We start from the raw sequence: 23,146 nt of genomic DNA, 5'->3' as shown, positions 1-23,146 counted from the left end.
GGTTCTTTGTCTTGCTCTCATGAAGCCCAAATGTGACAAAAAAGGTGACTTTGATAGACTCTCTCTATCTGCTTAATAAGGGCACTTTATTTTTAATTTTAGAATAATTTTAAATCTGAGATGAAATTATGTTAACAATTCTAGAACCTAATATGACTGGATGTACTCTCAAAATTTAAAGAAGCTCACCTAATCTTGTGCCAGTCAAAGTATGAGTTGCAAGCAGCTATAGCAGAGAGTTCCAGAGTTGTTGAAGATTGATTTATGTCCTTCTCAACATCAGCAGGTGGTTCACAACTGGGTCTGGCTTTGTGGTACAAAGTTGTTCAAGAATTGGCCAGCATGTGACTTCCTTCCTTGGCTATATGGCAGCTAATGCATCAGCCAGCAGCATGGGAGAAGGATAGATTGGAGATCAAGCAGCCTAGAGAGGGAGGGAGGGAGAGAGGGAGGAAGGAAGTGATCTGGAAGTTGCACACATTACTTCTACTTACATTTCACTGGCCATACCTGACTGCCATGCCAGGAAAGCTACCAGAATGTTGCCTCTAGCTGGGAAACCATTTCTCCAGCAGGGGCAGCATGGCTCCTGTTAATAAAGCTAGGAAGGAAGGAGTGGATCCTGGAATATATCAGCAGTTTGTACCATAGTCTTACTGCTTATCTCACCTGTCCAAAACCAAACTCATCAACCCTGCATGTGTCTCCTTACCTCCATCTTCTTCGCCCTGATCATCTCCAGGTCAGCACATCACATAAACCTTTCTCAAAGCCATATGTCACTGTCTTGTCATTTTTACCTGGTCTCTGTCTCCAGTACCACTCCAATCCATCCTTCTAAGCTCCCAAATCACCTGTCTGAAAAGCAAGACAATCATGTGCTTCTGGTTCTTTGATTCTGCCACATCCTTCAGAATCAAACGCAGATGGTTCTGAATGACTTCCATGACCCATGGTTATCTGGCCTAATTTTTTTCTCCAGCTTCACTTCCCCACTACCTGCCCCGCCCATTACCCAGCAAACTAGACCTTAAATGACTTCAGTGTACCTCTTCCTCTTTGTACATACTATTTTTTCTCTTACCCCCAAATTTCCCTGTCTTTCTGGGTTTAGGGCCCTCATTTGGTTGGGACTCCTCATGAGTACGCCCACATGTGCTTTATAAGCTTTCTGAGAACAGATACTGTGTTCTGCCATGGGACCTCATCAGCAGTGGGTAAATGTTTTGTAAACGAACAGCATTGCTGATGTATTTACAATATGGCAAAGGAACGGCTGCCCCAGTGAGCGGTTGTAGAGGATATCTGACCTTTTGTGGAGTCTAATCTGTGCATGTGCACCTTGCTAGTCAAGCTAAGCAATTCACCACATCTGGATATAATGAGGTTGAGCTCTGTGCCTCTACTGTCTGTCCCTGGCAAGATGCTCTAAAGCACACAGATTCTGCCTCTTTCATGAAACCTTCCTTGTCTTTTGTCCCCCGTCCAGGCTCTCTTGTGCTTTTTTGCCTTTGTTTACATTTTTCTTATGACCCTTACCTCATCGTAATTAAAAATATATTAAAAATATAGATAATGGAACTCATTCCTCACACTTCCACAAAATAGTGAATTTTATGCTACTTCAAGATTGTTCACAATATATTTGTACTTTCATGTACAAATGTTGAGTTTGTTTTAGCCTCTTACAAACTATAAACTCATCTTTATAAAAAAAAGATATTCAGATGTCAATAAAACATAGTAGCAATGCGGGGAATGCTCTAGTTAGATCAGTAAAGGTTTATTGAATACTTAGTGTCCCAGGGGCCGGACCCTCCCTGTTCTGTCCTTGGAAAGTAAGGTGACATAAGCAAGACTGACCTGTACCCACCCTCTTGGAACTTAGTCAACAGTAGTCTAGAGCTGCTACTGAGTCCCTTCCTCATGGCAGTGTGACCTAAGCAGGTGCTCTAGTTTTCAAAGCCTTGGGTTGCTCCAGTTTGAGTTGGGGCTGATGATTCTGCTGTGGGGGTCGATGTGAGCAGTCAAGTTCGTCTAGCATCTAGTGTAGTTGGGTCCCAGGGGGGCACTTCCTGACCAGGTGTACTAATGACTTGGTGGAAATGGCTGGTCAGACTAACCTAAGAATGGTGAGAAAAACATGGATTGATGAAACCATTAATTTGACTTCAGGTCTTTGTTTGGGCTGACACTAACTTATTTCCATGTTTAAGGGAAATGCTAGGCATCATTGGGTAGACATTAAATATTAGATGGTAGAACAAAAAGGCAGGAATTTTACGGAACTGTAGAAAAATTAACTCTGTGTTTTTTAAGAAGTGCAGGATATTTACCTATATGATTTTGTTGCTGGCTTTTTAATTAAAAAAAAAAAAAGGCCAAAGTAGTAACTTGCTAGCATTTCAGTAAACATCACCAAGGGACCAGTAAATGTTTGCTTCTTCTCTGTGTAGACTCATCCAGGCTCTTACAGAGTGGGAATTTAGCCTCTACCTAATCCACAGAAAAGCTACTTTCTGCAGCTACTAGTTTATATTCATATATAGGTGAATAAGCTTTATAGTGTCAATACTTTCTTTACTGAAGAGTACAGCAAAATTTGTGGGACAAAGGGAATGCAGGCCAACTCCAGCCCACCTTCATGAGCTGGGTCCATCCAGGGGTATTATGACATACACCAATGTCACCAGTCCTGTAACAGGACTTTGGCATATGAGTTTTACTTTCTGATCCATCACTTTAACCTGAATCTGTAAACTTAGCAGAAGACCAATCCATTTGCTTGTCTTCAGGAACTGTAGAAGAGGTCATTCTGAAATAATACCCCATCTCTGGTTGAGACCGCTAGACTGTCAACTAGTCCCCCAGGAACCAAACTGATAAAAAGCATTTAATGACCTAATAGTCTCACTGTGGCTAGTACTAATATATAAATTCTTTTCTCCAAAGGGAGTTATTTTCTAATCCAGTTCCTTAGAAGATGGTCCTGCTGAGCTTCAAAAATCATTCCTTTAATAATGGTCTTGTATCACTGCAAAGTTTTTGCATTTGTGTGTGTGTGTCTTGTTTAAGTTTAGAATTTGGTAAAATTGAGTTTATCAACTTCCAGCCCTGTCGTCTTACATCCAATAAATTTGAAATGCTATTAAGTGAACTGTGTGTGTTTAATTAAGTAAGAATGTATGTTCATTCTGTTTTTCTTTTAAGGACTGTGACAACAATACCAGCTCCTTGGAATATTTTATGACACTACATCATGAGTGACAGTAAATGTGATAGTCAGTTTTACAGTGTGCAAGTAGCAGACTCAACTTTCACCGTCCTAAAACGTTACCAACAGTTGAAACCAATTGGCTCTGGAGCCCAAGGAATTGTTTGGTAAGTATGGACAGTTTTAATAGTGAGGGTTGAGTTTTTGCTATCATAAAAAAGTAACACTAAATCACTAAGATTTAGAAACACTAATAAAAAATACTGTCTTATGAATTTATGAGCTAAATTGAATCAAGACTTGCTGTAGTTACATGTAGTGAGGTTATAGGATACAAACGCAAATTCTTAGAATACTGCATAAACTTAAATAGGTAGCAGTTTTTCTTTTTCTTTGTTTCTTTTCTTTTCTTTCTTTTTTTTTCATTTGCCCTGTCATTATTATAGCAGAGTAATAGGTATGACAGTGAGGTGTAACAGAAATTTGGAGTTTTATTCATTTCTTCATCATGGCCACCTTTTCCCCCTCCCCCTTTTATTCCCAATCACTCCTATTCATTTCTAGGCGCCATCATTGCAGTGCCTTGCCATTCATTGGCAGGATGAGGCCAGTCAGTGTCATTATCACACCATGGATTAACCAGGAAGGGATGCTGTGTGAGGGGTTGGGCTGGCCGTCTCTTCCTTGGTGTCTCTCTTCAACTATGTGTCCAGCCCAGAACGTCAGAACCGTTAGTCTGACCCTGAACCTTAGTCTCTTGCATGGTAAGACAGTCAGCTGCTGCGACATCACTGGCCAGCTAAAGGTAAACTTTTTCACATGTTTTCTAGACTATAGTTATCAGCACCTCCCAAACATTTTATCCCTTATTTTTCAGGGCAAAACTTTTTTTTTCTTTTTGTTCAATAAAAACAAGATTATCTTTGTCTCTAAAAGAAAGTGTAATGGAGCCAAGTATCTACTGTTAACAGCTAATAGGCAAAGGGGGTTGAAGATAAAAGAACACTTTTGGATGTTCTGGCAGGGGAATTTATGTTTTCCTGTAGAGATGCTGAGCTTACAGAATCTTTATCAGTGGTTTTTAAATAATCTTCCATGGCAGAGACATGTGATCAGAGAAATGAGTAGACCTAAGTGATTAAAGGATCTGAAAGCTAAGAGGATTGCAGTTCAGAACTTCTGAGAAAAACTAACATGGGAGAAGGGGTTGCTTAGAAGGAATGCCCAGCTTGTATCTAAAATAATGGTGATCTTAACTTCAAATGATAACATGCTATGTTAGTACAGGTTAAATATACCTAATCTGAAATGTTTGGGAGCAGAAGTATTTCTGGTTTTGGATTTTTTTCCCAGATTTTGGAATATTTGTATAGACTTTACTGGTTGAACATCCCTAATCCAAAAATGCAAAATCTGAAATACTCCAAAAGCCAACTTTTTGAGTGCTCAGAAAGTTGCAGATTTTGGACCATTTTAGATTTTGAATTTTTGAACTATTGATGTTCACCCTGTACTTAAATCCATTGTGCCAACAAAGGTTTTAAAGTCAATGGATGGTTCAAATTTAGAAACTTTGATGATAATAAAGAGTTATGAACAATTAAAATATTCTTTTGATTTATAATCCCTTTCTTATTTGGAGTTAGATGGCATTTTGTGAGAGAGACAAGGAGGGAAGAAGGTAAGAGGAAGGAAAAAAGAAACAGAAAATATCAAAGGTCTTGGGGAAGAAGCAGAAATTATCAAACTACTGCAGCCATTTTAAATAAAGGCTTCATTTATTGCAATTGGCTTATTATCCACTTGTTTTTTTAAGGTTAGACGTGATATGAATAGTGTATATTATGTAATCACTGCGAGCTCTGCCATAATCTTCACTGTGTAAATGGTGCAGCTAAGGACTAGGAAGTGTCATTGACTGCTCCCTGTCTCATAGGGTGTTAGAAGTAGGTCTGGACCAAAACCCAGATGTTAGTCTCTTGGGGCATTGCTTTTACTCAGGTAAGGCTTATTGATGATTTTGAGCCACCAATACTTTTTGGTTTGACCAGCACTGTCACCTAATCTAATCTGTATTTAGAATCTTAGCAATAATGAGTAAATAAACTTGTATTAAATAGCTATTTGAAAATTCTCAGTTAATTGAATTTATCTTCATAGTATAACTATCATGTTCAAGAGAAGTTTTAATTTTTTGGGCCAGTGTAGTGGCTCAAGTGGTAGAGTGCTTGCCTAACAAGCATGAGGCCCTGAGTTCAATCCCCAGTACCACTAAAAAAAAAAAAAAAGAGAAGAAAAGTTTTAATTTTATAGCTAAAACTAACATTCTGTTTTATGATATCCTCTTATTATATGTTCTAACTTGGGAAAGTAAAAACTTTAGAAGTGATTTCCTGCCTTTTATCCTATTTCTCTTTTATAACCATCCTTTATCAAGGTATAAGACATCAACTAGGATTGGGGAAATAATCTGGTAATGGCACATTCCTATTATAATAAAATAAAAAAGAACATATTTTTGCTAAAAATAAACTCGGCAATAAATTAGCTACTACCTTGACAATAAGAATTGATTTTCTGTCATTGCTTATTAAAATATTACCATTTTACTATTAATTGATTATCTGGAACTTCTTTTGTCATTATTACACCTTAAAATCATCCAGCAGTGACTTTTTGAGGGGGTGTTGGGCAGAATAATACCCCCCCAAGATGTCTACATCCTAATCTCTAGACCCTGTGAATATGTTACTTTATGTGGCAAAAGAAAATTTGTGGATTTGATTAAATTAATGATCTTGAGGTGGGGGATTAGCCTGGTAGGTCCAATATAGTTGAAAGTGTTCTTACAAAAGGAAGATCTAAGGGTCATAGTCAGAGAGGGAAATGTGATAACAGAAGCAGAATATGGAGTGATACATGGGGCCAGGAACAGAGGAATGCAGGAAGCCTCTAAAAAGCTAGAAAAGGCAAGGGAATAGATTCTCCCCCTAAAGCCTCAGAAAAAACACAGTTCTGCCAACCCCTTGGTTTTAGCCCTTAGGACACATTTTGGGCCTCTGATAATGAGAATTGTAGACAATAAATTTGTGTTGTTTTAAACCAACAATTCATGATCATGTATTAGAAAACCACAAAGGCATGTGTGTTTTCACATTTGTGAGACAAAATATAACAGCAGTAGTGTATAGTTTCTAAAACTAGTCTTCTATTAAATTAGTGCATTGTAAAGACATAGGGACATGTGTACACATATACCAAAGTGCAGGTTCGGCCAGTAATTTGTACAGAACTATATGGAGAAGTCAGAACCAGAATAAAAGATTGTGACCCCTAATTTTGTTTTTGTTTTGGGGTGCTGAAGATCAAACCCAGGGCCTCAGGCTAAGCAAGCTTTTTATCATTGAGCTGCATACTCAGTCCCCAACATCTAACTTTAACTTGTTTTTACAATTGTCATTGACTGATTTGTTTGTTTTTGTTCATCAAAAGATGTTAGTAAAAATTTACTAGGAAATAAGTTTTTAAAGTTTAGCATTTTAAAGTACTCATGAATATCAACTAAGTTGATAGATTAATTGTAAGATTTAGTGGGGAAAATGCATGTACACTTTTCTTTCTCCTTCTAAAAATCTCAAGTTGTTCAAGTAGTAAAGAATTTTTATTTTTATGAAACAATTGTATGAAATGTTTAATCTTTTAAACATCATTTTTAATTTTAGGTCTGGCAGTTCTTAGAAGTAACAATTTCAATCTTAACATGAAATGATTGTTGTAAATCTTACTCTCTTCTTCCTTCAGTTCTGTATAAGCATGTACACTGGAAGCATTTTACTTACTTTCTGTTAATATAAAGAAATAAAAAAACAAAAGTTATGTCCACAACAAAATTTCTGTGATAAAGGTGGTATATGGTACGAGCACAGAGTGGCTATGATTGGGACTTGAACTGTAACTTTAGCTGTGGTCCTCATAGCCATAGTTCTTTGTCACCTTGGGTAACCCACTTGTCTTTGTGAGTCTTAATATTTTCATTTCTAAAATGATTGTTTGGAACTTCTGACTTAAGATGGTAAATCAAACACCTAAACCAGGAGAACAATGACAATAAAGAGTGAATGAAAATGTTAACAATTTTTTAAATATTAAAAGTAGTTAGAATCCTGACACAGATAAAACAGAAGAGGAAGTAACAATAAGTAAGAAGGCTGTTTGTGACAAGAAAGAGAACCTCTCTGTAGTAGAACCCAAAGAGGTTGTGAGTATGGAGATGACAATTCAGAAAATAAAGATAAAACAGGTGGCTATAACTAAGAATGTTAATTAAGTATGTCTATGAAACAGCTGTGCTGTTTTGCTCCCAGCATTCCAACAGCCTCTTCCATGCTCAGCATTTATCCCTAGCAAGCTAAGTTAGTGAAAAATCATTAGATCAGATACAGAGAAGAACAGAAGCCTAGTGTGTGGAGCCTGGCATTTGGGACAGTCTTTCCTTTAGGGCCATTTAAATTCTAGTGCTTGGATTGTCCTGTGACTAGGAGATAGAAATCAGAGTCCAGGACTCTCTAACAGGACCTAGTAAACTTACTTTGCTTTGTGTTAGAACCACTAAAGGGCCACATCCTAGAGGCTGGGAATATAGGCCCTTGGCTAGCATGTGTGAGGGCCTGTGTTCAATCTTGAGCACCAAAAATAAAGGGCCACGTCCTAGAAATAAAAGTGAACCAGAGAGAAACAAGCCAGTGAAGGCACTGCCACTCAGCTTCCAATCATCTTCTCATTTGTTGAGCTTCTGTAAAGTTGAACCTAAACTGTTAGTGCCCATGTGCCCAGCAGAAACAAACAGAAATTCTCCCTAAAGGAAGATAGATCATACTAGATAACAAATTATTCCTAGATAGCAGCTCTACAAGGTCCAACACATAATCAAAAATAACTAGACATATGAGAGATAAAATCCAGCAGAAATAATAGACAAAAGAAACATCCACAGGAGAGATACTGACATTATTAGATAAAAATTTTTAAATATCTATGATGTTATGTTCTAGGTGATAAAAGACAAGATGAAAAACTTCAGTGGAGAAATGAGGACTTTGAAAAAAATAATGAAGTAAATGGAAATTCTAGAATTGATCACTACAGTAATTGAATTATGAACTTAATGAGTTTGACAGCATATTAGCTATAACTGAAGAAATAATTAGTGATCTGGAGGATAAAACAGCAAAAAATATCCAGAATAAGCCCAGAAAGACAAAAGAGTAAAAAAAAAAAAAATCATAGAAGAAAGGTTGTATTAGTTTTCTATTGCTACATAACAAATCATTACAAAGTTAATGGTGTAAAACAACCCACATTTATTTTCTTACAGTTCTGTAGATCAGAAATCTGGGTGATTTTGGCTATATCCCCTGTATCTCACTGAAGACTAAAGTCAAAGTGTTGACTGGGCTGGGCTTTTATATGGAGGCCCTGGGGAAAATTCTGCTTCTGAGCTCATTCAGTTTGTTGGCAGAAATCTGGTACATCTGTGGTCTCTTTTAGCCAAAGACCATTGTCTGCTCCTAGAAGTTGTCTGTTTTTCCTTTCAAGTGACCTCCTCCATCTTAAAGGCAGAATGGCATGTCCAGTACTTATGAATCAAAATCTCTGACTTTTCCCTCTTCATACCAACAGTGCAAAATCTGCTTTTAAAGGGCTTTTGTGATTAAATTAGGCCCACATATATAATTTGCCTTTTGAAAGTTAACCAGTATGTATAGTCCCTTTGTAGATCATAGTGTCAATACTGAATACAAAAAATGAGAAATTGCATTTTTATATGCTACCAGCATTATAGAAAATGAAAATTCAGCAGCTGGGCACAGTAGCACATTCCTGTGCCTTCTAGCTACCTTGGAGACTGAGGTAGGAGGATCACTTGAGCCCAGGAGTTTGAGGCCAGCTTGGGCAACATAGTGATGAGTCCCTGTCTCAAAAAAATTGTACCATTGAAAATCTGATAAAGTATTTTGGATTATTGTACTTCAGGGGCAGGAGGAGTCTAATGAAATGTGAAAGACCTTTGCAAAAAGCTAAAAAATATTAGAAAAAATAAACTTAGTGGTAAGATATATAGTATTATGAATAAATACTATGAAAGTATCAGTTTTCAAACTTGTGTATAGACTGATTACTAAATCTAAACAGATTTTCTTTTTTAAAAATGAAATTAACAAGTTGATTTTAAAATATATATGTAAAAATAAAACATCTTAAAAAGTAAAAAAAAACAAAAAAAGAAAATATGTATGTAAAAATAAAGTGCCAAGAAAAAGGAAAGAGGACTCATTCTTTCAGATATGGAGACTCAACTAGCAAACAGGGTGATTTGGTGATGTAGTATGGACATAAAGAGGGACAGCCTAGCAGTGGAATACCATAAAGGACCTAGAAGTAGAACCATGGATGGCTGGGCTTCTGATCTATTATAGTGTACCCTTACAGAGCAGTGAGGACAAAAATAAATAAATAAATGGACATATGAATATTCACATGGAAAAATGTGAATTTTGATCACAACTTCTCATCATACACAAAAATCAACCTTAGTTGAATTGCTCTAAATGTGTTAGGCAAAACAGTAAAGCTATTTGAAGATAATATAGAATATTTTTGTGATATTTGAGGTAGAGGACTTCAAATAAGACATATAAAACATTCATCATAAAAGAAAAGATTGATAAATTTGTATTAAGATTAAGAACTTCTCATTATTAAAAAACCATCGAGAAGTCAAAAGGATAAGCATAAAGTGTGAGAAGATGCATAGTTGGCTTTCTGTATCTCTGAGGTCTGCCGATCACACATATTTGGGGGAAAAATTGCATCCATATTGAACATGTACAGTGTTTTCCCTGTCACTATTCCCTAAACAATACAGTACAATAAGCATTTACATTATGTTAGGTTTATAAGTAATCTAGAGATTATTTAAAGCATATGGAAGGATGTATGTAGGTTATATGCAAATACTGTATCATTTCACATAAGATGTTTTAGCATTCATGGATTTTAATATCCATGTGACTCCCAAGTCTCGTCTTGCACAGATACTAAGGGATGAGTGCATGACTGGGAAAAGTTATTTAGAATATATGAAGAATTCCAATCAACAAAATAATCAGACAAACAAATAGAAAACAGGTTGTCATAAATGAGGATATTCAAATAACCAATAAACATAGGAAAATATTCTTACTGTCATTATTCATCAGGAAAATGCAAATTAAAATTGTATTCTTAAATACACAGTAAAATACTGTACAATCAGCACAATAGTTAGAAATTAAACCGTTCATTATATCAAGTGTTGGCTCTTTCATGTACTGGTCATGAACTAGAACTTGATAGAATCACTTTGGAAAAGAGTTTAGCATTACCTACTAAAAGAGAATATGTACATGCTTACTTTTAGCTGTGTACTCATCAGACACACATGCATGGGGGATCCAGAGCCATGTACAAGAATGTTTATACAACATTTCTTATAATCAAGTGAAAACTAGAAACAAAAATATCTATCAACATTATGTGATAGAGTTCATGCAAAAGAATATTATAGCAATGACAATGAATTATACTCACAGAGAATAGTGAATGGATCTCAAAGATATAATGTTGAACAAAAGAAGTCAGATACAAAAGATTTCAAAAACCAAGCACAAACATCAGGGGCTCACAGATACATGTTTACCTGGTGTAGGCAAGAAAGTAATTGTCATAAAAATCAGAAGTAGTTATTATCTTTGGGGGACAGGAGTGATAGCATTTAAAGGTGTGAGGGGCTTTTGGAATGCTGACAGCACATGGCTCCTTGGGATAAATCATTGAGGTGAGGAACACAAAGCAAAATAAAGGAATGAGTATCAGACATCAACTTCCTCCCCAACAATACTCAAAGCTGGAAATCAGTAGAGCAGTGGCTTTAAAGTTCTGAGAGAAAATTGATTTTCAACTCAGAAGACAAACTGTCAAGGATAAGGGCAGAGTGTACATATCTTCTGTGTACTTTTCTGGGGAAGAGACTTTGAAGATGTACTCCAACAAGCAAGACAATACAAGATGGTATAATACAAGAAACAGTGGAGGCCAGTGAAAAGAAATCCCAGGATAATAGCTGTGTACCAGGCTTTAAAACAAGTTTTAAGAACATGTATCCAAAGAGAATGGGAATGAAATAGGTTCTGAACAATAAGTAATGTGAGTAAAAATATAGGAAATACTGGTGAAGATATATTTTTTTAATAAGGAAAAATGTTTATTAGAAACTTGTGGGGAAAGCTAGAAAAAGTCATGATCTAAATGTAAAATTAAAAAGGACATGATTTTTAACGAATTGATGGAATGTAAGAAAAGAGAACCCATTTGTCCTCAATGAGAATGTAGAAATATTCTCATTTTTTTGTGTGTGGCAGCAAAGATCATGTGGTCTTTAGAAAATAAAATGTAATCCCAGTTATTTATGTGTACACATACATATAAACACTCATTGTATTGGTCTTCAATTTTTAAATACATCCTGAAAAAAGAACAAGAAGGCTTAGCTATAAGTATAAAATAAATGTGTTTGTAAGCTTGACTATTTAACACAGAAGTCTGGAGGAAAAGAGAGGAGAGTGAAGAAACAGAGAAGGGGATGGAATATAATGATCTCATTTCACATACTAGAGAGTCAAGAGGTCCCTTTGAAAGTTGGGCCTGTTATTTAGAGTTACAGGTAATTGAAGGAAAATCTAAAAATAGCACAACAACAAAACTGGCAATCTTTGAGGATTTCAGGAAGTATCTTAATTCTCAGCTTTCATAATGGGGAGAAATGGTTGTTTTCTGAAGTTGATAAATGAAAACATCATGGTAGAAATGTATATTTTTTAGAGTTAAAATGTAATCACAAGAACCAAAACCATGAATAATCATGGAGTTGGAACCAGGAGTTAAGAAACATGTGTCCACTCATACTTAGAATTGGTCCACTTGGTTTATTTGGACATATTTTTAAATTGAAGAATAAAAAGTGTATATGTTTGTAATATAGCATGTTTAAAATGTGTATACATTGTGGAATGGCTAAAATGAACTAATTTACATCTATATTATGTTTTCTATGATGAGAACACAAACTATTGTCTTAGAGATTTTCAAGAATACAATACATTGTTATTAACTGTAGACACCATATTATATGGTAGAGCTCTTGAACTTACTATCTAACTGAAATTTTGGACAAAAATTTATGAAACCAGAAAGATACCTGTTTTCAGATTCTTGAGTCTGAGAAATATATAGGTATAAATATACATACGTGTACATGTACATTAATTAATGATTTATTTCACAAGCAAATTTATCTTCAACTTCATGATTCATATGATGGTACATTTGTATAAGGGTATATGGATTTATATATGTGTATACACATATACTTATGACTGAATTAAAGTGACATTTCTAATAATTCTTAATCAAATGCTACAATAAAAGCCTTTAACTTAAAATAGATTGAATTAAGTTAGTATGTTTGACTAAAAAGCATTATTAATAGAAAAGAATAAATATAAACAGTGTTATAAACTTAATAGAATAAATAAACAAATAGAAGCAATATTCAGAATTATGTCTGGATTCTCGCATGGTCTTTAACTGCTTTGAACCCCTGATGAGTAGTCGAAGGATAATAACACTAATGATACTATAGTGCTAAATTGAAACTGAAAATACGTAGTCAGGCTACTCAATTTTTCATGCCTAATTTCTAGAGGAAAATGAACACCAAATTTCATCAAGGAACTTGAGATATGGGAAACACAGGCTCTAGATTTTATTCTTACTATAATAGGAGGAGGTATTTCCAGCAAAATTTTATATATAGCAATTGCTTACGTCAGCAATCTTGTATCTTGGGGATTTACCATGAGCTGAGATTTTGGCTTCTGTTTCCTTTTCAGATTCTTTCGTCTGGGAAAAACACAATCAATCAAAACTCTATTGCATTCTTTCCATGAGCTCAACCATTTCCTCTGCTGTGATATTCCATATCTGCTGTGACATGCTTATATTTTAATCGTTGATACCTGAATTTTTTCAATTTCTTGACCTGTTTAAACCAGAGATCTCATTTCTGACCAATCTAACATTCTTTGTATTGAATTACCTGGTTCTGAACATAATCATCTCAACTATCAATGAAAATTTGATGTGGAAAAGATTACTGAGTCCCATCCTAACTGCAGCTGAAATGCCCCTCCTCTGTAGGGAGTTAGTTCATCCTCAGGCTTAGCCAACTCACTTTGCTTTTCATATTTGTACTTTCACTAGAAACAAGCAAAAGAAACATTTTTCCTTATTTGTTAACTCATTTTCAAAGACAGTGCATTGAATGGGTGGGCACAGTGGCTCAAACCTGTAATCCTAGCTACTCTGGAGGCTGAGATCAAGAAGATAGCAGTTCAAGGCCAGTGCAGGCAATAAATTCATGAGGCCTCATCTCAACCAATGACTGGGCACAGTGATGTGCACCTGTCGTCCCAGCTCTTCGAGGAAGCATGAATAGGAGGATCGCAGTTTACTCAGGCCCAGGCATAGAGCAAGATGCTACCTCAAAAGTCTGGCAGAGTGGCTCAATGATAGCACTCCTGCCTAGCAAGCACGAGATCCTGAGTTCAACCATTGAATGTATATTCTCCATTGCTATTTTTTCCAAAACCATTCTGATAGATTGTTTATTTTATTTCCTAATTATAGTGCCGCTTTTGATACAGTTCTTGGGATAAATGTTGCAGTCAAGAAACTAAGTCGTCCTTTTCAGAATCAAACTCATGCAAAGAGAGCTTATCGTGAACTCGTACTCCTAAAATGTGTCAATCATAAAAATGTAAGTTATGTATTGTTTCCTTTGTACATGTGCTTTGATTATCAATTATGTGATAATCTTCATTATCTTTTGGAGATACACTGAGTTCAGACCCAGGATAAATTAATGATAAGAATAACTAGTAAGATGCTTATATTTTATTGATAAAGTTCTTAATGAACTGGAAAAATTGAATAGGAAGAGGCTTCATGGCCCATAGAATTTTAAGCCACTCAACTAAGGTAGGAATACCTTTTCACTACTTCTTTTTCTATAAAATGGGAACAAATATTGACCTAACAAATAGAGGAAAAACTAAATATTTGTGGAAAAATGTTGTATAAGTAGCTTTTTATCCTGTATGTGGAGATCTCAGTTTTAGATATAAGTTACTAGATGATGTTACATTTAGGAGCTGTAGTTGGCACAGGAATCAAAGCACTGAGTTTTGTTTTTTTGTTTTTTTTTTTTTATTCATATGTGCATACAAGGCTTGGGTCATTTCTCCCCCCTGCCCCCACCCCCTCCCTTACCTCCCACTCCGCCCCCTCCCTCTCCCCCCTACCCCCTCAATACCCAGCAGAAACTATTTTGCCCTTATTTCTAATTTTATTGTAGAGAAAGTATAAGCCATAATAGGAAGGAACAAGGGTTTTTGCTGGTTGAGATAAGGATAGCTATACAGGGAGTTGACTCACATTAATTTCCTGTGCGTGTATGTTACCTTCTAGGTTAATTCTTTTTGATCTCACCTTTTCTCTAGTTCCTGGTCCCCTTTTCCTATTGGCCTCAGTTACTTTTAAGGTATCTGCTTTAGTTTCTCTGCATTAAGGGCAACAAATGCTAACTAATTTTTTAGGTGTCTTACCTATCCTCACCCCTCCCTTGTGTGCTAAAGCTTTTATCATGTGTTCAAAGTCCAATCCCCTTGTTGTGTTTGCCCTTGATCTAATGTCCACAGATGAGGGAGAACATACAATTTTTGGTCTTTTGGGCCAGGCTAACCTCACTCAGAATGATGTTCTCCAATTCCATCCATTTACCAGCGACTGACAGCATTTCGTTCTTCTTCATGGCTGCATAAAATTCCATTGTGTATAGATACCACATTTTCTTAATCCATTCCTCAGTGGTGGGGCATCTTGGCTGTTTCCATAACTTGGCTATTGTGAAAAGTGCCGCAGTAAACATGGGTGTGCAGGTGCCCCTGCAGTAACCTGTGTCACAGTCTTTTGGGTATATCCCCAAGAGTGGTATTGCTGGATCAAATGGTAGATCAATGTCTAGCTTTTTAAGTAGCCTCCAAATTTTTTTCCAGAGTGGTTGTACTAGTCTACATTCCCACCAACAGTGTAAGAGGGTTCCTTTTTCCCGGCATCCTCGCCAACACCTGTTGTTCGTGGTGTTGCTAATAATGGCTATTCTAACAGGGATGAGGTGGAATCTTAGTGTGGTTTTAATTTGCATTTCCTTTATTGCTAGGGATGGTGAGCATTTTTTCATGTGTTTTTTGGCCATTTGAATTTCTTCTTTTGAGAAAGTTCTGTTTAGTTCACTTGCCCATTTCTTTATTGGTTCATTAGTTTTGGGAGAATTTAGTTTTTTAAGTTCCCTATATATTCTGGTTATCAGTCCTTTGTCTGATGTATAGCTGGCAAATATTTTCTCCCACTCTGTGGGTGTTCTCTTCAGTTTAGAGACCATTTCTTTTGATGAACAGAAGCTTTTTAGTTTTATGAGGTCCTATTTATCTATGCTATCTCTTAGTTGCTGTGCTTCTGGGGTTTCGTTGAGAAAGTTCTTACCTATACCTACTAACTCCAGAGTATTTCCTACTCTTTCCTGTATCAACTTTAAAGTTTGTGGTCTGATATTAAGATCCTTGATCCATTTTGAGTTAATATTGGTATAGGGTGATATACATGGATCTAGTTTCAGTTTTTTGCAGACTGCTAACCAGTTTTCCCAGCAGTTTTTGTTGAAGAGGCTGCTATTTCTCCATCGTATATTTTTAGCTCCTTTGTCAAAGACAAGTTGGTTATAGTTGTGTGGCTTCATATCTGGGTCCTCTATTCTGTTCCACTGGTCTTCATGTCTGTTTTTGAAAGCACTGAGTTTTAAGGAGAAATAACATGTCTCTAGAAAATAGGTTTTGCTCAAGCACACTGTTTTTCCTATTAGTGGTCTCCGAATATTATTTTGATAACCTTGCCCTGTGATGAAATCATAAGATGTGAAATCTGGGAATGGTTTTGGAGACCAATTCATGAGGGAAGAATATTTAAGATTACACTAAGTTATGTATGGTTGCTTGTGTTTTAACATTTATGCTAGATCTTTCTTGTATAGGGAAGTTAAACATGAAACTAAGCTTCATTGTTTTGAGTTGGTTTTAATTTCTCCAGTGCATGTTTTAATATTTTTTAGGTTACAAAAATATATGTTTATTATTTTTAAATTTTTGAACAATGGTAGAGCGCCTGCCTAGTAAGCATGAGGCCCTGAATTCAACCCCAGTACTGCAAAAAAAAAAGAAAATTTGAATATAAATAAGAAAGCTAAAATCTGAGTTCCACCATCCACAGACACAGATTATTAGCACTAACATTCTGGTTGGCATTCCAATGCATGCGTATGTGTGCACGTATATATAAAGAAGATCAATTTTGTTATTCTACATCCTGTTTTTCCTCTTGGCAGAATGTCAGTAGATTTCATATTCTTCAATGAACATAGAAACGAACCATCTTACATACTTGCTTAATGTAGATGCACAATAATTTGTTTAACCAATAGCCTATCATTGAATAGATTATTTCCAGTTTTTTGCTGTTATAAGCAATACCACAATGAACACCCTCGTACATGCATCTTTGTGCACTTATCCAGGTGAATCTCTTGGCCAAGATTGCTGGTCAGAGAATAGGCACACTTCTGATTTTAATAAATGCTGACAGTTGGCCTCAGAAAAGACTGTCAGTTTTACATTTTCATTTGAGAATGTTTTTCACTTCAAAATCCACCAGTATTATAAAATCAATATATTATTTCCTGTTTTCTTTTTGTTAGTCTGATAGATAATAAAATCTGTTTTTCATTTGTGAAGCTGAATTTTTTTTACATATGTTTATTAGTCATTTATTGAGAATTTGATTTTCATGGTCTTTGTTCATTTTTCTTAGACTTCTGGTCTCAGGCAATTATAGGAGGTATTTGTGTGTTAAAGCTATCAACCTTATTCATTCACTCATTCACTCATTGAGACGAGGTCTTACTACATAGCCCAGGCTCACCTGGATCTTACTATGTAGCCCAGGCTGGCCTCAGTCTCCTGAGTGCTGAGATAACAGTTGTGTGCCTTCGTGCCCAGTTTAAACCTTTTTTTTTTCCATTTGACATTATTTATGTTGCTTTCATCATACTGATATTTTTCTATTTTTGGTTTTGTTTTAATGTAATCAGATATCCTCAGTTTCCTGTCATACTTAGAAAGTAGAAAAGACTTTTCTACACCAGGACTATATAAACATTTACCCATATTCTAATATCTTACAGTTTTATGTTTTAGAATTAAATCTCTGTTTCATTTTGAGTCTGTCTTGATATAAAGACTGAAGTATGAATGGAATTTTACTGTTTTTCCTTGACTAGCCGGTCACCTCAGTTTTGTTTTTTGTTTTTTTTTTTTTGATACTAGGGTTTGAACTCTGGGGCCTTTAGGCAGGCACTCTACCACTTGAGCCATGCCCCCAGCCCTTTTGTTTTAGTTAGTTTTTGAATAGGATCCCCCATTTACACCTGGGCCAGCCTGGACCATGATCCTCCTACTTACACTTTGCACTTAGCTAGGATGACAGGTGTTGTCACATACCCAGCTTCTTGTATTGGTTGAGATGGGGTCTTGAGAACTTTTTGCCTGGTGGGCTTCAAACCACCATCTTATTGATCTCCATCTCTCACATAACTAGGATTACAGGCATGAGCCACCACACCTGGCACAATTCTGTATAATGAAAAACTGTCTCTCCCTTGGTCATTTGAAATGATTGAGAGTGGATGTTTGATGCTCAGAGCAGTGAGACTCAACTATGGGGTTCATGAAGGAAGTCTGCAGTATGATCAGCTCTTTAACCCTCTTTAAGGAAATATATAATGCTATAAAGCATTTCATCTTTATAAGATGAAGCTTAGCCTTCATATATTAAAATTTTTTAGAAACTTATAGATACTTTTTAAGTTTTCAGAGTTTATGTATTGCTTGAATTTGTGTTTTTTCAACCATAATTTCTAGTCTTTTACATTCAAAGCCAAAAAGCCATTATGTGTTTACTGCAATAATAATTTAAGCTATTAGGAACATATAAAAGTGATCTGATTAAAAGTATATCTTATTTTCAACTGATGCTTAACATTTTTCAAATGCAATGTAATAGAATGTTTTGATTATAGCCATCATAATAAATATTGAACTCTACTATGATTTTTTCCATTTTTAATATATTTTAATGTTCAACTTAATTTTTATAATTCAAGAGTCATCTGACATACTAATTTTCTCTTTTCAGATAATTAGTTTGTTAAATGTGTTTACACCACAAAAAACTCTAGAGGAATTTCAAGATGTGTAAGTATCATTTTAATCAAAGACAGAACAATTTAGAAAAGAAGGTAACTGATTTTTATACTTAGGAAATGAAGTGACCATCCATTTTTAATGATATCATTACATTTTTGTCTATGGATTGCAAATACTAAGAAAGTGGGTAGTAATCTTTAGTTGTTTTTATCTAGAGGTTTATCATCTTTGCTAAGATAACTGGAAAGAAATCCTCAGAGAATACAGTAACTATTAATGGTTCTACCCTGTTTTACTGAAATATAAAATGTTATTCTCCAGTCCCCCAGCCAGGACTGCAGGGAGGCTCAGGTGTTTACAAGTATTATTTGAAATGATTATGTCATGTATTCTGTTTCCAGGCTCTTAAATTGAATTACCATACTGACTAACAGTAAAAATGAAATAACTTACTATATTGAGGCATAATGCCCAACTTCATCCTACATTTATTGATATAGTCAGTCATTCATCAAATATTTGATTCTCACCATGTGCTACACATTCTGTTAGCCTTGGTGTACATTAGTGACCAACAGAAGCAAAACTTCCTTTCATCACTTAAGAACTTTAGGTGGTAAGTTCCCTCCTAGAGCCTGCCAGGGGAGCCAGAAAAGATAAAAGTGTTTAGTCCACTGGAATGTGTTCAGTGCTTTGGGAAAAAATGTTAAGCTGGGTTAGGAGATGAGAAGTGCTACAATTTGAAAGTTAGGCTGCAATTTTAAATCAGGTGGCATATTGGTTCTTGAGAGAGAGAGAGAGAGCCAGTAGGGAAAAGAGAGAGAGAGAGACCACACTATGTGAGAGGGGATTTATGAGCAAAACTGGCTCATATGACTTTGGCAGCTAAGAACGCCATGATAGGCTTTTTGTAAGCTGGAGACCCTGGGATGCTGCTAGCATGGTTCAGCCCAAATCCAAAGACCACAAAACTAGAGAGGTCAGTGGTATAACCTTTAGTGTGAGGCTGAAGCTCTGATTACCTGAGGAACTGCTGCTATATAAGTACTAGAATTCAAAAGCCAGGGGACTTACAGCTCTGATGTCTAATACAGCAGAAGAAGTCTCTCAGCTCTTGGAGAAGAGATGTTCGCCTTCTCTATTTGGTTTCTCCAGGCCCTTGGCCAATTGGCTGGTGCCTGCCTACTCATATAAAGGGACAAATATTCCCTATTAGCTCACTCACACTCACATGCTAATTGCTTCCAGGGACACCCTCCCAGACATACCGCAAATAATGCTTTACTGGGCTTCTAGGTAGAGTATTCCTTAATCTAGTCAAGTTGGCACCTAAAATTAGCCATCACAGGGTAATTGGAGAAAGAACTCACTGAGATGGTGACATTTGAAGGAAACCTTGAAGGTGATGAGGGAGTTAGTCTTAGAGATATGTGGAGCAAGGTGAAATGGAGATAGAAGGGTCAGAAAGAGCAGAGCAACAGCAGTGGAGGATGCCTGGTGTGTGCTAAGACCAGCAAGAGTGGCTGGAGTGGGAGGAGAAGGTGGGCTCAGAGAATTGGCATGCTGGACACTGCTGAGGCCTCTAGGACACTGTAAGAGGATCCCTTTGCTGTAAGGCATGTCAGAGTACAATTTCTAGCAGAACAATGAGCTCACCTGGCTTGTGTTTTAAAAGAATGACTAGGGGCTGGTGAAATGGCTCAAGTGATAGTGGGTCTTTCTAGATAGCATGAACCCCTGAGTTCAAGCCCCAGTACCACCACAAAAAGAAAAAAAGAAGAAGAAGGATTGGTTTCTGGGTTGAACCTACTGTAAAGTGGGAACTCAGAAGCCCAGTTAGTAACAGAGCCTATTGGAGCAATTCACATGAGAGATTATGGTGGGTAATAATGAGAGTGAAGGGAAAAGATTAGACACAGAAACTGTTTTGAAGGTAGAGCTGCAGCATTAACTGACAGCTAGGATGTATTGTATGAGAGAGAAGAGTCAAGAACCACTCCTGAACACCTGCCAGAGGAATGAGCTCTCAGCCAAGATGAGGAAGGCTATGAGAAGAGCAGATTGGGGGTGGGGAGCAGATAGAATCAGGAGTTTAGTTTCAGACATGGACTTGGAGATGTCCATTGGACATCCAAATGGAATTGTGAAGTAGGAGAATAGATAGGGTTGAAGGTCTGGGTTGAAGCTAGGATTTCAGGAGTCTATAAATGGTATTTAAAGCTGTGAAGTAGAGATCACCAAGGAAGTTGAGTGTAGTGAGAGAAGAGAAGATGGATCAATTACTGGCCACTCCAACAGGAAGAAGTAGTGGGGAACAGGAGAGGGCAGGACATTTGATAAGTTAGTTGTTTTTCATGTTCTTTGGAAAATTTTTGCAAAGTTCAGTTATACATTTGATTCTTTTCAAGTACCTTATACATGTTTAGAGAAAACAACTTGTCTTTTTACTTCAGCCAGTGCAATGATTAGATAGTAAGTTATTACTGTTTCATAAAACTTCTGGTTTAGTAACCATAAAGAAATTTTAGATAATTTCTTTTTTTTTTATCCTCAGGTATCTGGTTATGGAATTAATGGATGCTAACTTATGTCAGGTTATTCATATGGAGTTGGATCATGAAAGAATGTCCTACCTTCTTTACCAGATGCTCTGTGGTATTAAACACCTGCATTCAGCTGGTATCATTCATAGAGTAAGTAGTGACATAATTTATTTTTAAAGAAACCCTTTTTTGATTATCACAATCCTTTAGACACAAAAGAACTTAATTTCTTTTTTCAATTTGGCAGTGTTGAAAATCCAGGTAAGCTATGGAATCAAGTTGTATTTCAAAATATTGTTCAGATCAGAAAACATTTGTGAAGCAAATGGGCCTGGTTTGGCCAGCCCAGTATGAGTTAGCTACTATGGACACAGGGATAAGGGAGCTACCTCCATGCTCCTGCAGCTCAGTCTAGTTCTGCAGAAGAATCCTTTTTTCCTTTAACTTTTCATTAAAAACTTAGAGGAAACTTGAAACTTAAATTCAAATTGCAAAAATACTACAAAGAACTCTCAATTACCATTCATCCAGATTCATTTCACATTTGAAATCCTCTTTTAAATAAGCAAGGAATTTAAATTTGGGTCCTGGTAAAGTTAGAAGCCAAGCTGTATGATGGTATTACCTACATATCAAGAAGTAACATTTAAAAACTTGGGAGATAAAATGTAATTCTCTCAGCTGGTTATTTTTTGACTTGTACTGCTATATAAGCAAAACATCATGATAGCATTGAGTGAGACTAGAAACAGATAATATAATTTTATTGGAAATAGGTATTCTTAGCATTCCTGAATTGTTACTATGCTCATTTTGTTGACAGACTGTCTAGATTTTATGTTCCAATAGTGAGAGAAATCCTCTTGTCTGAACTAAAGTCTGTATGGGGAAGCAGACAGTGAAACAAGGACAATGAAGCCTGTTAATTCAGAGAGGAGTTACTGGTGTTTTGACCATATAACAGCAGTGTTAATTCTTCCTGATCTGTTGGTTGCCAGGATCTCTTGGGTCCATCTCAGCCACTGAACAGAGGCTTCCTGTGGCAGCAGAGCCCACCCACTCAGAAAAGGGAGAGGCCTGGGTCCTTTCGTGAACCTCAGGTCTGCGGCACAAGGCCAACATCAGGGCTTGTCCTTCTCCCAGGGCCTGGCACACTGATTAAGCATACAGTCTGCCAACCAGTGTGCTACTGTTCAAAGTGTAGCCTTGCTGCCACCAAGTGGTCAGTTAAAATAATATAAATTACGGGGGTGAATTCAATATAAAATTGTGACACTACGCTCCTAAATTAAAAATAAAGATTCCTAACAAACCATTCTATTTATCTTCCTAAATTTTTCACAGACATTTAAGTAAGGCACTCTTAATATTTCTTACATAAATTTTTTAGTTAAATTTATGCTTTATCTAACCAACGTACAATATAAGCCTATTTGTAATTGTCACAATGAATTCCCCCATACAATGAATATATCGCAATTTTTTTTTTTAAATTATGCTTTAGACTAATTTCCTAGATTCTTAGGCTGTATTATTTTTGGAAGGAGAAACAGTTCGCCTTACTTGTTTCTCCCTTCTCGGGCCCAGGAGTAAGTGTTTTGGAAAAGACTGTTCCACAATTCGTGGAGACCTCCTACGAGCTCTAGCACACACTTTCTATTTTTTTGGAATGTCCAGTCCTTCAGCCCAGGTCCACTCCTGTCAACCAGCAGGCTATGTAGGACTCAAAGAAGTGTGTGACTTGCCTAGCACAGTGTTTAGAAACCCAAGAAAATTATTCTGTGGCCCACTTCCATACCTTGTCCACCAGGGCCTTTCTACTTCTTTCCCATTCTCTTGTACCCTCTTGCTTCACATTCATGTTGTGTTTACTTGTGAAGGTGACACACTCATTGAGAAGTTCCAAAGAGGGCACAAGG

At 36.4% G+C, this 23,146-nt stretch overlaps 1 protein-coding gene across 5 annotated transcripts in view; it reads left to right on the top strand.

The window, feature by feature from the left end:
* The window catches only part of Mapk9 (mitogen-activated protein kinase 9), a 53,149-nt gene that overhangs the window by 7,879 nt on the left and 22,124 nt on the right, over positions 1 to 23,146 (top strand). For 4 of the 5 annotated variants that reach the window (XM_074057474.1, XM_074057473.1, XM_020164197.2 and 1 more), the window contains exons 2-5: positions 3,211 to 3,381; positions 14,000 to 14,129; positions 18,674 to 18,732; positions 21,239 to 21,377. In XM_074057474.1, coding sequence (XP_073913575.1) covers positions 3,260 to 3,381; positions 14,000 to 14,129; positions 18,674 to 18,732; positions 21,239 to 21,377 — 450 coding nt within the window. In that variant the 5' untranslated portion in view covers positions 3,211 to 3,259. Of the gene's footprint in view, positions 1 to 3,210; positions 3,382 to 3,778; positions 4,020 to 13,999; positions 14,130 to 18,673; positions 18,733 to 21,238; positions 21,378 to 23,146 lie in introns of those variants that run through there. The other variant, XM_074057475.1, reaches the window with a different exon arrangement.

The sequence above is a fragment of the Castor canadensis genome, chromosome 16 (genome assembly GCF_047511655.1).
Source record: "Castor canadensis chromosome 16, mCasCan1.hap1v2, whole genome shotgun sequence".
In the NCBI taxonomy this organism is placed as follows: domain Eukaryota; kingdom Metazoa; phylum Chordata; class Mammalia; order Rodentia; family Castoridae; genus Castor; species Castor canadensis.
The sequence above is the reverse complement of the archived record's forward strand: the minus strand, read 5'-3'. Positions and strand labels throughout refer to the sequence as shown.